This window comes from Neolamprologus multifasciatus, chromosome 15 (genome assembly GCF_963576455.1).
Source record: "Neolamprologus multifasciatus chromosome 15, fNeoMul1.2, whole genome shotgun sequence".
Lineage (NCBI taxonomy): Eukaryota > Metazoa > Chordata > Actinopteri > Cichliformes > Cichlidae > Neolamprologus > Neolamprologus multifasciatus.
The window spans coordinates 11898764-11913292 of record NC_140453.1 but is presented as its reverse complement, the minus strand read 5'-3'; the positions used below and the strand labels follow the sequence as shown (position 1 = coordinate 11913292).

The 14529-nt window shown below is 40.2% G+C and overlaps 2 protein-coding genes across 3 annotated transcripts in view; one reads left to right on the top strand and one right to left on the bottom strand.

The window, feature by feature from the left end:
• Positions 1 to 3980: 3980 nt before the first annotated feature.
• LOC146501673 (F-box only protein 30-like) lies at positions 3981 to 9691 on the bottom strand. Of its 2 annotated transcripts, none has more exons than XM_085132405.1 (3): positions 9524 to 9691; positions 5270 to 7399; positions 3981 to 5078 (listed from the first exon to the last, which is right to left on the bottom strand). In XM_085132405.1, the coding sequence occupies exons 2-3, from the start codon at positions 7346 to 7348 to the stop codon at positions 4884 to 4886; spliced, it is 2274 nt and encodes a 757-aa protein (XP_084988531.1). In that variant the 5' UTR covers positions 7349 to 7399; positions 9524 to 9691; the 3' UTR covers positions 3981 to 4883. The 2 variants fall into 2 exon arrangements, with proteins under 2 accessions (XP_084988531.1, XP_084988532.1); XM_085132406.1 differs by lacking the exon at positions 9524 to 9691 and adding an exon at positions 9324 to 9514.
• Positions 9692 to 14179: 4488 nt separating this feature from the next.
• Positions 14180 to 14529, top strand: part of grm1a (glutamate receptor, metabotropic 1a) — a 34782-nt gene continuing 34432 nt past the window's right edge. Inside the window, exon 1 of the mRNA XM_085132402.1 lies at positions 14180 to 14349. The gene's annotated coding sequence lies outside the window, so the exon portion shown is untranslated. The remainder of the gene's footprint in view (positions 14350 to 14529) is intronic.

Below are 14529 nucleotides of genomic sequence, written 5' to 3'. Positions count from 1 at the left end.
ATGGGAAACATATGTCAAATGTATACCTCGTGAATGTTATCAAGTCATCTTGAGCAACAAACAACATTCCTGTAACAAGATAGAACCTGCAGTCAGTTTTTGGCAGTGACTTTTATGTATACTTTATTTATGCAGTTAAAAAAAAAATCTTGTTTACTTTACAAATGTCTCTCTTAAGAGTAATCTGGCCAAGAGGACAGCTGAAATTGCAACAAATGCAAAAATAGTTGTGTAAACATATTTTAAGTGGACAAAAGTAAGCTGATTGATTATAATGTAGGTACAATAACACAGTTACAAAGATACTTGAGGAACAGGTAATTTTTTAATTTTATATATAACCCCTTTGTAATACCTGTTCACGGAAGTCTATTTAACATCATATGATATCACACATAAAAAACACACGGCAACATTGGAAATCAGTTTTTGGCACAACACCGGCTCAGATATTTGAAGTTTACTCAGCTACATTCTCGCCTGAAAATATGTTAAAAGTTTATTTTGCGACCCAGAAAGAGTAATAAGAGTAATATTAAAGCTATGTAGCTGCAGTAGTAGTAGCCATTGTTGGAAACTGGAATTGGCTGGGCCAATCTGGGATATGGTTTTTCAATTTTGTTGTCCGGGTGGAAAATCGGGAAAAATTCGGGAGAATGGTGGCTCCGGGAGATTTTCGGGAGGGGCACTGAAATTCGGGATTCTCCCGAAAAAATCGGGAGGGTTGGCATGTATGGCCTAGCATAGCCTGTAACGTTATTATGATGGACACATTTTATGAGTGAACTTGGCTTTAAATGACTCACAGGTTTATTTGAAAAATACTTTTTTATATCCAGGTTCTTCCTTTTTGCTGCCATCCTCCTCTCCTCCTTGCAGTGCAGGCTTGCTGCTGCTAAAACTAAACAGAGCTCCCTGAAAGGCACAGCCAATCACATTGGCCATATTTTTCACATGGTAGGACTCCAGTAGAGAACGTAATTAACTCTTTCTGCACCGCTGGATGAATGAGACGTTGACGGATCGTTTTTTTTTCTTTCTATCGGGTTTGTTTTTCTTTACTCGAAGAGATCAAATTACTGGTGGGGACAATTCAATAATTGCTGGATATTGGTGGGGACATGTCCCTTCCGTCCATGACAAATCTACGTCCTTGCCGGAGCGGAATTAAAAACACGATATTCATTTAAGGTCATCGTGTTTTGTGAGCAAATGCTTTTGCATATTCGTAGTGTTCCTCCCTTAAATGAAATATCTACTTTGCAAGTATTGCAAGTTGCCCTGTTGTCATCCGTTCTCGTAAAGTATAACCAAAGTTTTGAGGGTTTGATCCGCTTAGGCGCTGTGTTTCCTGCCAGGTAAATGACGCTCCGCAACGTGGTGACGTAATTCGGGGCGACTGGAATCGATAAGGGAATCGTTTGCAAAAATGGCAAACAATTCCAAGGAATTGAAACAGTGGGAAACGGTTCTCAACAAGAACCGGTTTTCGATACCCACCCCTAGTCCTTGCACACATCGGATAATAGTGCTATATACTTAACAAAGCTGGTAAAAATATCTACTACTAGCCGAGGGGGGTCTATAACAGCCAACAATGGTAATAAAATAGCCCTTGAAAAGTTGGAGCTTGAGGGCAAGAAGTTCAAACTGTTTACAAACAGATGCCGATGAATCAACAGTAACATGGAATTTGCTTTTTACATAAATTGCAACACCGCCAACATTTCTGGGGCGGTCACAACGGAAAAGATTATAGCCTGTTATTGCAATGTCTTTGTCAGTAAATGATTTTGTAAGCCAGGTTTCTGATAATATAAGAATATTGGTGTCTAACTCTTTCATCCAAATTTTCACAAATCAAGTTTGGGAAGAAGACTTCTGACATTTCAATGCGTGATACCAAGACCTGTTCGAGTTTTAAAATCACAAGGAGTACTTAAGCATTTGCAATCTGGACCGGGATTAGGTTGCACATTTCCAGATAAAAGAAGCAGAAGAACAATAAAACATTTTCTTTTCACAGATTTTTTTTTGTAGGATTACAGACTGATTTCTCTTAGTGTCCAATGTCTTTTGGGGGGTGGGGGTGGGGGGTGAGAGAATTGGGAAATAAACCAGTGATATGGAATAAATAAATCAGTTAAATCAGTTGAAATGAGATCTCTGATGATCACGTTAGAGAAGCTTTTAAAAGATGTAAAATCCCACCTTGTTCCCTTTGAGAGGAGTAAGAACTCTCTTGCTCCACAGACTGTTCCTGCACCTCATATAGACAAGAAGCTGTCAATTAAAGCAATAAAGGAAAAAAGGCTACTGAGGATAACATGCTGACTGACGGATAGACCTGGTAGACCTGTGGTAGAGCCTGGTTGTGGCCTGCTAGGTGATGGTGGAGCCTGGTTGTGGCCTGCTGGCTTGGACCAGCTAGTTGATGGTGGCACCTGGTTGTGGGCTGTTGGCTGATGGTAGAGCCTGGCTGTGTGGCCTGCTGGCTGATGGTGGAGCCTGGTTGTGGCCTGCTGGCTGATGGTGGAGCCTAGTTGTGGCCTGCTGGCTGATGGTAGAGCCTGGTTGTGGCCTGCTGGCTGGACCAGCTAGCTGATGGTGGAGCCTGGCTGTGGGCTGATGGTGGAGCCTGGTTGTGGGGTGCTGGCTGGACCAGCTAGATGATTGGTTGGCTTGTTCTGCTTATTCTGTTAATTTAATCTTCACTTGCTAATAATGTTTCACTATATGATCCCGGGAGGAGAAACTAATCCTTTTGGGGTTGCATTAGGAAGTATATCAGGCAAAAAAAAAAAAAAACCTGCTAAATTAAACATGTAAAGCTACTCACTGTGACAACCTCTTGTGAATAAGGAAGCAGCATTTAGTATATTACATCTCTGTAGTAGAAGTTGGGGATTGAGTCCAGACTTTGCAATGATGTTATCTGGCCAACAGATGGAGCTGTAGCTCATTTTAGTCAGACTTTTTCCCCATACCTGCAAGTAGGTAGGATGAGCAGCTGTATAGACACTGAGGAAACATGTTTTTCATGAACCGTTTGATCCTGTCAGATCCAAAAGACAATAATCATTAGTTAAATATAATTAATAATCAAACACATTAGTGGTAGATGTGCTTTTTGAATTAAGAATAATCTAAATGCAAATGTAAAATATAATGCTGATGCTAAATCTAGTACTTGACGCAATAGAAATATTTTCACACAATTATAAAATGTAGATGATTTTTATCACTGAGTAAATACCACAGTTTTCCTGTATTTTCACCAGGAGAATATAAATACTGTTGTATTTATTTATGAATATTTTAATGCTGATATTTGACTAGAAAAAGAAGTGATGAAAATGTTTTATAATTAATTTAGCTGAGGTTAATCTAAATTATACCGTAAATGTTATTCTAGAGTTGATGACAATAATAGATGTAGCTGTAGTTTTTAAATGCACTGTTTTTTCATAGATTGCAATAATGGCCAAAAAATCTGCAAACTGCTGCAGATTTATTGGCAGCACAGCCAGGAAGAAACCTCCTGTTCCACCACATGCCAAAGGTGCTCTACTGGGTTGAGGTCTGGTGACTGTGAAGGACATTTGAGTACAACGACTTCATTTTCACGTTCAAGACACCAGGTTGGGACGAAATCGGCTTTGCGACATTAGCGTTATCCTGCCGGAAGCAGCCATCGGAAAATGAGTACACTATTTAAATAATGCTCAATCAGTACCAAGAGGCCCAAAGTGTCCCAAGAAACTGTCCCACACACTATCACACCACTAGCAATGGTCTGAGTTGTTGATACAAGTCAGGGTAAATCATGCTTTCATGTTTACAGACATGTATTGCAGCAGAAATGGAGACTCGTGAGACGTTTTTCAAATATTATAATGTCCAATTTTGGTGAGCCTCTGCAAATTTTCTCAGTTTTCAGTTTGTACCTGACTGGAGTAACACCCGGTGGCGTCATCTGATACTATAGTTCATCTGTTTCAAAATTTGCCATGTGTTTAGGGAACACATGGCAAACACATGTCCAGGGAACTGATGCTCACTTGATATTTTGAAGACCATTCTCTTTAAACTCAAGAGATGGTTCTGCAGGAAATACCAGTAGATCAACAGTTTCTGAAATACTAGTTTTAGAAAGACAGCTATGCAATTTTAATAATTTAACTGTGATTTCACTATACTAGCCTAGTTACAGTAGTAGAAATAAATAAATGAAACAAACCCTCCAAAATATGAAATAACTTTACAAAAATTGTAAAGACTTTATTAAACTGTATTAAAGCACATGCATTTCTGTGTTATCCATCTGTTTACACTCACATTCGGACATCCTACACACCCAGACAACAAGTTTGCACTTGGCTGACACTTGAAGAGATCAGAGCTATATCATTTAGGGTCACTGAAGAGGTAATAGCAAATATTATATAAAGTGCTGGCATACCTTCTGACAGACAGAAATTATGCAAACAAACAAAAACAACAATCTGCTTTTCCCCATGGCTACTACTGAAAGGCAAGAGTGTGAAAACATTAAAATTCCTGTTAATATAGATATCATATCACATAGAATAATATAAATCCACTGTGCATATCTGTACTCAAGAAAATATAGTTCATCTTATCAGAGTAAGTGCGCATTTTCAGATCATATCCACGAAGTGAAATGTTTGTTTTATTTCTCTCTCTCCACAGGGACCTCAAACACACACACAACAAACCTGGCAAGTGAAGTGTTTTCATTAAGGCTTCTTCATAATCTAGTGTGATGCAGGAAGAGATTTTTTTATTTTTTTTTTTAGTTGCAGCATTCACAGATTACGGCAGTGAATCTCATGCAGCTTTGACTGGTCGGTTGTGTTTGCTCAGATGTTAACATGGCGTAGGACGCGACGGAGTGAGTGTCCATCCCGTGCGGTGCACATGGCGGGAAGGGGTACAGGCTCGGTCTTGTGCTCCACAGTGTTGAAGTGGCACTTCTTAAGGTGGTTCGACATGCTGGGGACATCAGTGAAGCCCCACGATAACACCGGGCTGAAGGCAGTGCTGAATCGCCAAACCTGGGGTAGTAAATAAAAGAAGTAGTTTTTGATTTATTATCTTTAAAATCTGGCCTTTTATATATTACTTTGCATTTAATATAGGTAGTACGATAGCTATATACATTGGTGCTAACAAGAAATTTTAATAACTATTTTAGAGAAATAGTTAAACACCAGTATACAGTACAGTACACTGGATTTCTGCTTACTTTATTTTTCGTCTGCCATGACACAGTGCCATGAGGACCAGGGCTTTGTCTTCGCTCCCACTGCAGGTCCACTACACCCCTGGTCTGAAGGAGGCTGGCACACACTTCCCTCATAGTCCTTGATACCAATGACAGCTGGCACAAGCTGAAACTGTCCAGGAATCCAGCTATGTGCCACAGTATCTCAATAGGAAGCCCACTAAACTGGTCTGACTGGGAGTCACCTGGAAGTTTTGCTTTAGGGCAAGGCTGGACTCCAAAGGATTTGAGGTGCCTGTCATGAATCACCTTTGCCCCCTGGACAGATGGGTAAAATCTTCTTTGGGAAAACGTGCAGCCATAATATGCCAGGGGGCAGCGTTGCTCCATCCAACCATTGAGACCAGCGTGAATGTCACCGTGGACATTTGTGAAATGGGATGAAAACTGGTCCCGGCGGAATGACTGACCACAGACAAAGGGGAACATATGCTGGTAGCGGGGGTTAGGGGGGAGGTAACGGTTATGGGGGACTGCCTCGACCTCCAGAGCTTCCAGGACGAGACCTAAGCGGAGGGTACGGAAAGGGCTGGGGTAGGAGATCTGTGGGGCAGCATGGTCGCAGGCAGAAGCAGAGGCCATGTCACCCACTCTGGTGTTAGTTACTAAGATTGCAGCAGGAAAGGTGAAAGTCTGTGTGCCAAAGTTAACACGGTAACCATCAATATAGACTGTATCAGAGATCCTTCTGCACTCTCTAGACTCCTCTAAACAGAACAGCAGGGCTGCTGTGATCAGATCGATCTCTCCTAGACCCATGGGGTCATCATCCTGCTCTAGCTCTGAAGTATCCACTGCCTTGTCCTCCATTACGGGTTGGAACCTAGACAATGACCTGCCTGGAGTGATACCCATCTGACCATTAGAAAATGAAGATTGGCTTGGGCCCCTAAAGGTCTGGTAGTTCCTCTTGACCCCATGGTTTTCTGAAAGAAAGAGCCCTCTATCTTCTAGAACGATATGACCAGCCCTCTGTGCCACAGGCTTTCTGACATGGAGTGGAGGTGCCATTTGATGGGCAAGTAATTCTTGAGAGTCATCAGCATGCAAGTTATCTTGAACCTCAATGGGACAGGCCGTCTCAAGACAAGCCTCAGGTGCCCCTAAAAATGGTCCATTGGCTGTATTCACAATCATTACGTCTGTTTCGTTTAGAGACCCATTTCCACTCAAACAGCTTGAACAAACACTTTCCTCCTTAATGCCGCTTTTATGCAAACTATCTGAAGCAGCGGGTGTTTCGTCTTCCAGTCCATTCTGAAAGTCTCCATTGTTGCTCAATCTACTTTTCTGTATAGCAGCTTCTTTGTTCACACGCTCTGCGCTGGTTTCACCAGAGCTGGCACTGCTAACAAAGTCTAAAGCAGCAGCTAAGCTTCTTGCAGTCTCAACTGTGGCCTCATATAGTTTACCAAAGTGCTCCTCATTCAAGCCATTAATTCCACTGAAAATTTTCTCCTTTGCTGAGCCTGGTGGGTGTGGCTGTGCTTGATGAGTGGCTGGCAGCGGGGAAGGTGACTGAATAAATGAGGAGGCCTTAGGAGCACATGTTTGTAAAGTGGAGTGTGTCGCTCTGTTCTCTTTACTAACACTGACAAGTGGCTCTCCTTGTGCAGTAGGTGCCATGGCAATCACCTTGAGGGACTCCAGCAGTGTACGCTGGTCCTGAAGGGCAAGTGCCATGTCCAGCTGCTCCACCTCTTCCACACCACGGCTCAGGCTTTCATAGGAAGTATAATCCAGGCAGCTAACAGGCCATCTGTTCCACTCCATAGTACAGCACACAAGTCCAGCTGGACACACTTCCAGGTGAGCATACATCTGGTTGCGCACCAGGGTGGCGGGGCAACCATATCCACTGTTTAGGCAAGGAATCCTCATCAGTGGGCACATAAGTTGATGTTCATCCACTTTGCAGGAGTGAAAAACAGCCCCACAAACCAAAGGACATGTTATAAGCTCGCAAGAAACTCCTGTTTCAGCTTTGACCGTGCACCTCTGGTTAAAACAGGACATACAGTGAACATGGTCCTCTTCCATCTTCAGACCAGAGTGATGGGGAGTGACTCTGGAAGAAGACAGTCCACAGTCCTGCCAAAAGATCAAATGCAGTAAGTGTAGGGCGACGATACATAAGCAACAAAGTCTGCTCTACATATGTGGAGCAAACTGCTTTAATACAGTATCAGAGCTCGAGTCAAAAAGCAACAGAATGCAGTGTGATATTATTACAACATCACACTGCATTGATAAATAGCATCATCTTGAAAAGACAGTTCACAATGGTCACTGGGAATATACCTGCAAGGTAATTCTTCATGCTAACAACAAAAACTGACATGTAGGCCATCTCGGCACCACATGAAGTATGTTGCACATTGCATATCTGCATTTACTACAGCTGTTCTTTCTAAATGAGAAATATTAAAGATAAAAGATTAAAAAAAAAAAAAGTAGCCATCTGAGCCCTTCCTTGTACACATAAAATAAAGGAAACTATAAAATCAGTATTACGCTGTCCTAGAGTTTTGGTCAAGTCTTGAAAGGTTGTTACAACTACAACAAACCAGTAGATGTCACACATGAGAGCCACGCCTCAGTAACTAAAGATCTTTATTTCAACGAAATAGTGTGTAAGCAAAGCATCAAAGCTTCTTAAAAGTGCAACAAGAAAAGTAGGTAATACAACAGAAATGATATTTCTAGGTAGCAGAAGCTGCATTTAAAAGAGACTTTTACTGTAGTTCATTGCAGTATATTTCAAAAGAAGTGTACGAACCTTTTTAATTTATTGTCACAAATTCTTTCATGAAAGAGTGGCGCATTATACTTGCCCTTTCTGCATACAACATAACATGCCTCATATGAATGCACTGGGAAAAAAAATCAGTAGTGACAAAGCAAACCTAAATATCCTGCAGCTTTCTTCTTTCCATGAATGAAGCCTGCATGGTAACTGTGAAACAGTGCCCTCTCTCCCAAAGAATAACAAACTCAGCTGCAGTCACGTGACACACCTAAAAGGCTGTCTCATACAGTACCTTATTAGGAAAATTCCCTGGTCAGTGCAGGACGCTGAAACGTTTTCTTTTTCACATTTTGGACAGGAGAATAACATATCTCCCTAATTTTGAGCATGATTTGAGTCGGCAGTGTGTTCTGTTTATAAATGTTACAAATTAACTTATACTGAAAAACAGCATACTCGTTTTGAGTATAATAAACACATTGCTGTATCTATTATGTCATTCACTGGCAAGGCTCCAAAAAATCTTACAAAACAAATAAATTGTATTAAACCAAATTTAGGAGCAAAATAAATCTTAATCTTTAAGAATCTACATAGCCAGTGTAATTCCACTGTTGCACTAGCATTTGATAGTGCACTTAAAGTTTAACTTCCTACGGGCATAAAATGCAAAAGTGTGTTGGCTCATAATGAATGATTCTAGATTATATTAAAGACTTTAACAGAAGTTGTGAACAGAACACATTAAATAAAGGTATTTTGTAGCCAGGACTTGGAGATCAGCTAGTGACATCTTTAAGAGTTGAAAACACGTCTAAAATGTATCCAACGAAGCTGGACATGTAGAAAGGACACTTACGGTGCAGCCATTTTTAAATCTCACGTGTAAAAAGATTAAAAGCAAAACAAAACAAAAAAAAACCCTGATGCCAGTGGCAAGTTACTCAGAGCATCTGTTTCTCCAACCTCTTCAGGCAAACGAGTGAATACAAACAAATCCATCTGAAAGTTAAACGCTACCCCGTCACTTCTAAACCTTGCAGCATGTATAAATACATAAGCAAACACGCGACTAACATCCACAATATTTTAGCAAAACAATACTAGTTACTTTTTTTTCACCAGCATCTCTTTTCAGATGTGTGACCCAAATAAAGCGCATTCACTGACAACAAACGTAACACAAAAACACAGCGTGGCTAGATTAATGTTCCTCGCTAAGTTTACTTAAAACAAGAGCAAAAAAAGACGAGAAGCTTTCGCTACCGTGTACAGTAGTATATTACGAGTCCAGTGCTGCAAGCTTGTTTGTTGTCATCAGCTCCTTCACTATCAAATCAACTTGTTTTTGTAACAATGGCAGGCAGCCTCATACTGTTAGCTAACAACAGCTAGCTAGCTCGGAAGTTGAACGGTTCAAAACAACAGCGGTATAAACCCGGGCTATCATACAGGGCACTTCTTACCTGATCGTAATGTTGGCAGCAAAAAGTCCGATCAAAAGTATTAAAAAAAATTACAACAAACCCAGCTGTTAACTGCAGTTACAGCTATAGAGAAAGTGCTAATGATAGCCACTAGCTAGCTACATATCCTCTCAGCCGCTCTCTTTTTTTGTGTTCAAAACTTTATTGACCAAAGCGAACATCTGTTTACACGGGGTAAAAGAAAAAAAAAAAGCTGAGAATAATCACGGGAGTTGCCTACATAGGCGAAGACTTGGAGTTTTGCAACGATGTAAAAAGCAAACAATACTGAAAAACTGGTGTTTTTAACTGAACAATTAATCTAAACCTTTTAAAAAAGGACACATTATGGTCATTGTTTAGTTCCACTTATACATCATGACATCTATAATAACTATGACAGGATAAAACTGTACTGTTATGTCATGGGTTATTTTGACATTGTAGCATTAAAATTTGTAAAACCTATAAAAATATATTTGGAAGCCAAACATATATCATAGGAACACACAAATGTTACTTCGGTAATGTGTGTATATCACTTTAATGATGTGTTTAATAATGTGATTAGAAAGAGAGAGAGAGAGAGAGAAACTGTTTGGAGCACAATATTTACAACAATTGTAAATAGAAGGAGAAAGTAACAACATACAATTACACTGAAACAATACTTTAGTGAAGTTCCTGATGGAATATACTGAGTTACATCCCACTGCTGATTCTATACGTGCTCCCATCCAATGGTGTTGGGTTCTGTAAGATTAACAGGACTTTCGTCCAACACCAGTGGATAAGGATGGACAAGAGGGTCCAATAATTAAGTTAAGTTCAGCTTCAATTCATTATAAAGTGCAAGTCTAACTAACAAAACTGGCATATTACATCATACAAACCTGATTATTTTATATAGATTAAACCATCAGTAAAAAAGATTTTTTCCAATAATAACTTGTATTCCTTGTTTGCTTCTATTCAGCAATTTCTGGATACCTTACAATGTACTGTGTATGAACTGATGACGGAAGCTCCTTAATGTATACTGTATATTTATTTTATTTGTTTGTTTTATTATGTCTGCATGCAAAAAAATAACTTCCAAGTAAAATTGCTGGCCTTAAGTCCACAAAACATTACAAATATGACTTAAACGATCATTTGAAAGAAGATTACTGATTTTCCCATGTGCTGGTGATTCTAACTTTTTCGAAAAAGTAAGACAATGAATAACCTACTAAACTGAAAATTGCTCCTCTTTAAAAACAGAAGCTTTTGGGTCTGATATGTCCAAGAGAATGCAGCTTTACAAACATTTTTCAACTAACATGCAGTAATTGCTAACAAACAGGAGAGGTCACTGTTGCACTGTTGTTTTTGTTAAGCCTCCTCCCAGGTGGAAAAAGATGGACTGTGCCTCACTTTATTGCTGTTAACAGAAGGACGTGCCACGTTTAGAGGTCGAGGCCACCTACATAACAGCACCACAGGACCCGGGGGAGCTGACTCACGGACACATCAAAGCTGAGCAGAACTGAATACACCTGTCACGAGGTGCTGAAACAAACCCATGCAGTGGGAAAATTGCTGTTTTACATCATATCAACATCATATCAACCGAAGTCTCACTGTCATTTCATTTAAAGAACTAAATAAAACAAATAAAATGCATTCAGGTCCACTCAGGTTGAGGTCTGGACTTTGACTGGGTTATTGCAACATCTTGTTTCTTTAGTTTTTTTTAACTATTCTGTTGCAGATTTACTGCTGTATTTGGGATCATTGTCCTGTTGCATAATCCAGTTTAGGCCAAGATCTAGCTGTTGGACAGATGGCCTCGCATCTGACTCTAGAGGAGTTTATGGTTGACTCAGTGACTGCAAGGTGCACCAGCCCTTTGACTGCAAAACAAGCCCAAATCATTGCCAGTCTGCCACCGTGCTTAAGGGATGAGTTGAGGTGTTTGTGCTGATATGCCTTGTCTGATTTTCTCCAAATGCGGTTCTGTGCATTAAAGCCAAACATCTCCACTTTGATCTTTTCTGTCCAAAGGATTTTATTCCAGAAGTCTTGTGGGTTGTTCAGATGCAACTTGACAAACCTAAGCTGTACTGCGATCTTCTTTTCACTTCCAAACAAGCAACACTTGTCACGTCTTTTTCTAATTGTGACCTTTAACATTAAACATACTAACTGACGCTTGTAGATTCTGAGATGTAGCACATGGGTTTTTGGACCTTAATGCTCTAGACCAGCAAACTGCCAAAACGTTGGCTTTTATAAAAGTGCTCACATTTATTGATGATCAATTGAGTCCATTTAATTTTAATTTTATAGAGGGTTATAGTCTATACTACTTAGTTTTTCACAGAACTGTGAAAACTTTCTTGCTCTGTGTAGATTATTTTTAATTCTCACTTCACCCACCCCCACCAACCTGAAAACCATGTCTATCTGTGCACATTCGCGAGGGGGTTAATGTAAAATATTTCAACAAGAAAACAGATATTCATGTACGACTCTTTTTACTGTTGCTTATTAAGCAGTTCTTATTTTCTGTCTTTAAGAGACGCTATCAATCGTCTTCTGTGGATGAGAAGGGCAGACATTGCTGCAAGCGGAACAAAATAAGGACTAGTAACATAAGACTTTTCAAAACGTTGATTGATGACAGTAAGGTTTTGAAGACGTAAAATAGCTAGGTAAGAGTGTTTTGTGGGTGATTTATCTATTTTTTTGTAACGTCTCTTTTTGCAAGCACAAGCAACCACTGTATTAATAGCAGAAGGTGGAAACAATGCAAACTCTAAATCAGGAATGTCAAACTCATTTTGCATCAAAGGTGACTTTAATCTTAAGTGGGCCGGACCCATAAAAAACATGATAAATGTGTAAAATTACAGAAAAGGTTCAAGCAAATATTTTTCCTAGACTGTCTTATAATTATAAAATATAAAGTTTTCATTTTCACAGAAAATGTCCTTTTTTTGGACTCAGTGTAAGAAGCGAAGTATATATGTGGTATGAATCCAACTAAAGGGAAAGGGTATAATTTGAAAAGCTGTAAAACTTATGAAAATACAATGAAAAGTTCACATTTTCTTAAGCTGTCCTGTCTTGGCCTTGCCGATTTTGGCCTTATGTATGACACCCCTGATCTAAATGGACATCAAACATACAATACCCAGTTTATAAAATAAATTTAAGGTTTTTTTTTTCTTATCTGTTTTCACTAATATTGCATAATCTAAATAATATCACTCTTAAGTGGTTGCTACAAAACCTTCCGGTCCACCCACTCAGGCTGAAGTCCCCGCCCACAGCTGGCCGCAGTATCCAGCAGTGTCTCCTTCTTAAACATGTCACTTCTATTCAGGTTCAATATCAGATGCTCGCTCCCGGAGCCCCGGGCACCAGGAATGGCAGTAGTGACGCCTTTGTATAAGTTTATTTTTGATTCATACCGCCTGGCGTGAGTCACGACAAGGGCCCACTAGTTGAGAATACATGCCTCTCGGGAGGGAAACCTTTGCTTATGATAATGGATGGGTAAAGATGAAACAATTACTAAATTCACTCGCAATTTCGCCAGATTTAAGCGAAATTATTTCAGATTCCTCTCTTTAATCATAACTCACAGGGAATAATTATTTAAAAATAAAAAAATGATCTTACGTCCTAATGGAATCTATAATCCAGTTTTGAGATCCCTTCCCAGACGCCTTAACGCCCACTCACACCCTGGGCCATCTGACCTCAGGAATTCGCATGATAAGGTGGGGCCAGGTTTCACAATGAACTCACCCGAAACTCTGGCTGATTGGGACCCACACCCAGTTCCACACCTTGGCTCAGGCGATTAGAGGATCATCAGGGGGTCCTTTTGTCCCTCTGTGGGGGGACACTCCCACCAGGTTTATATCTGGGACTCCCCACCATTTGACCTTAGAACTGAAGAAGCCTCTCGGATGAGAGGTGAAACGTCTTCAAGTAACTTAAAGAAGTCCAGACGCTTTTCTTTGCAAGCTCCTTTGTCCTAATGGAAGCTCTTTGAATCTGCTTAAGGGTCGAAAAGCTGAGATCCGTGGCCGGTTTTGTTGACCTAATGACTGATAAGTCATCGAGCTCCTTCAACCGAACGCTAGGTGGCGCAACAGACTTTACTCCGTGCTAAAAACATCCAGGGCTTATTTTTCGTGCTGGAGCCAGAGGCCTCAAGTAAACTCAAGTGAGTGGAGATATGAGAAGCAGGCTCCTCTCTGTTTGTTGTTTGTACTTCTCAGCTCAACGTCCTAAAACTCTCTTCAGCTGTCAAATGACTCAAAATGGTGTGTAACGCCAGACTTCACACTAATCTGATGTTCTTTCTCCCTTTCAAAATAAAACAAGTGACAAAATACAAGTCAATTGAAATAATGAAATACAAAAGCCTGTATCCAACATAAACATCCACGCACACATGAACAACTACAGAATAGATTTTTTCAGTGCCCTGCTCACCTGACGTCACAAAATGCTCAGAAGATGCATTTTTTTGTGCGTTATGTTTAAATACAGATTTTGCTCATATGCTTGTATTCTTATCTCTCATAAAACATTGCAAGATATATGGGCTTAGACACGGGGAGGGGGGGAGGGGGAAGGGGTGACACTTGCAGAGGGGATGTTCATTTTCATGTTTGGAGTCGAGAGAGCAAGCAAGAAATACGAGAGAGAGAGAGAGACGGAGAGAAAGAGAGAGAGGGGGAAGAGAGAGACTCAAGTCTAATACCGCCGAAGACCACGCGCTACAGAAGACGGATGAAGGCACGCGACATGTCTCAAGGATTCAGGTAAGTTTTAACACACCAGGAAAAAAAAAATGTTTGAATGTGCATGGTGTTTGTAGCAGGATGGGAAACATGGACTGATTAAAGGTGACAATAAGAACATGTCATGTCTTGCTTCCTATTATAAAGGTAACAGCTTTGTTTATTATTATTATTATTATTATTATTATTATTATTATTATT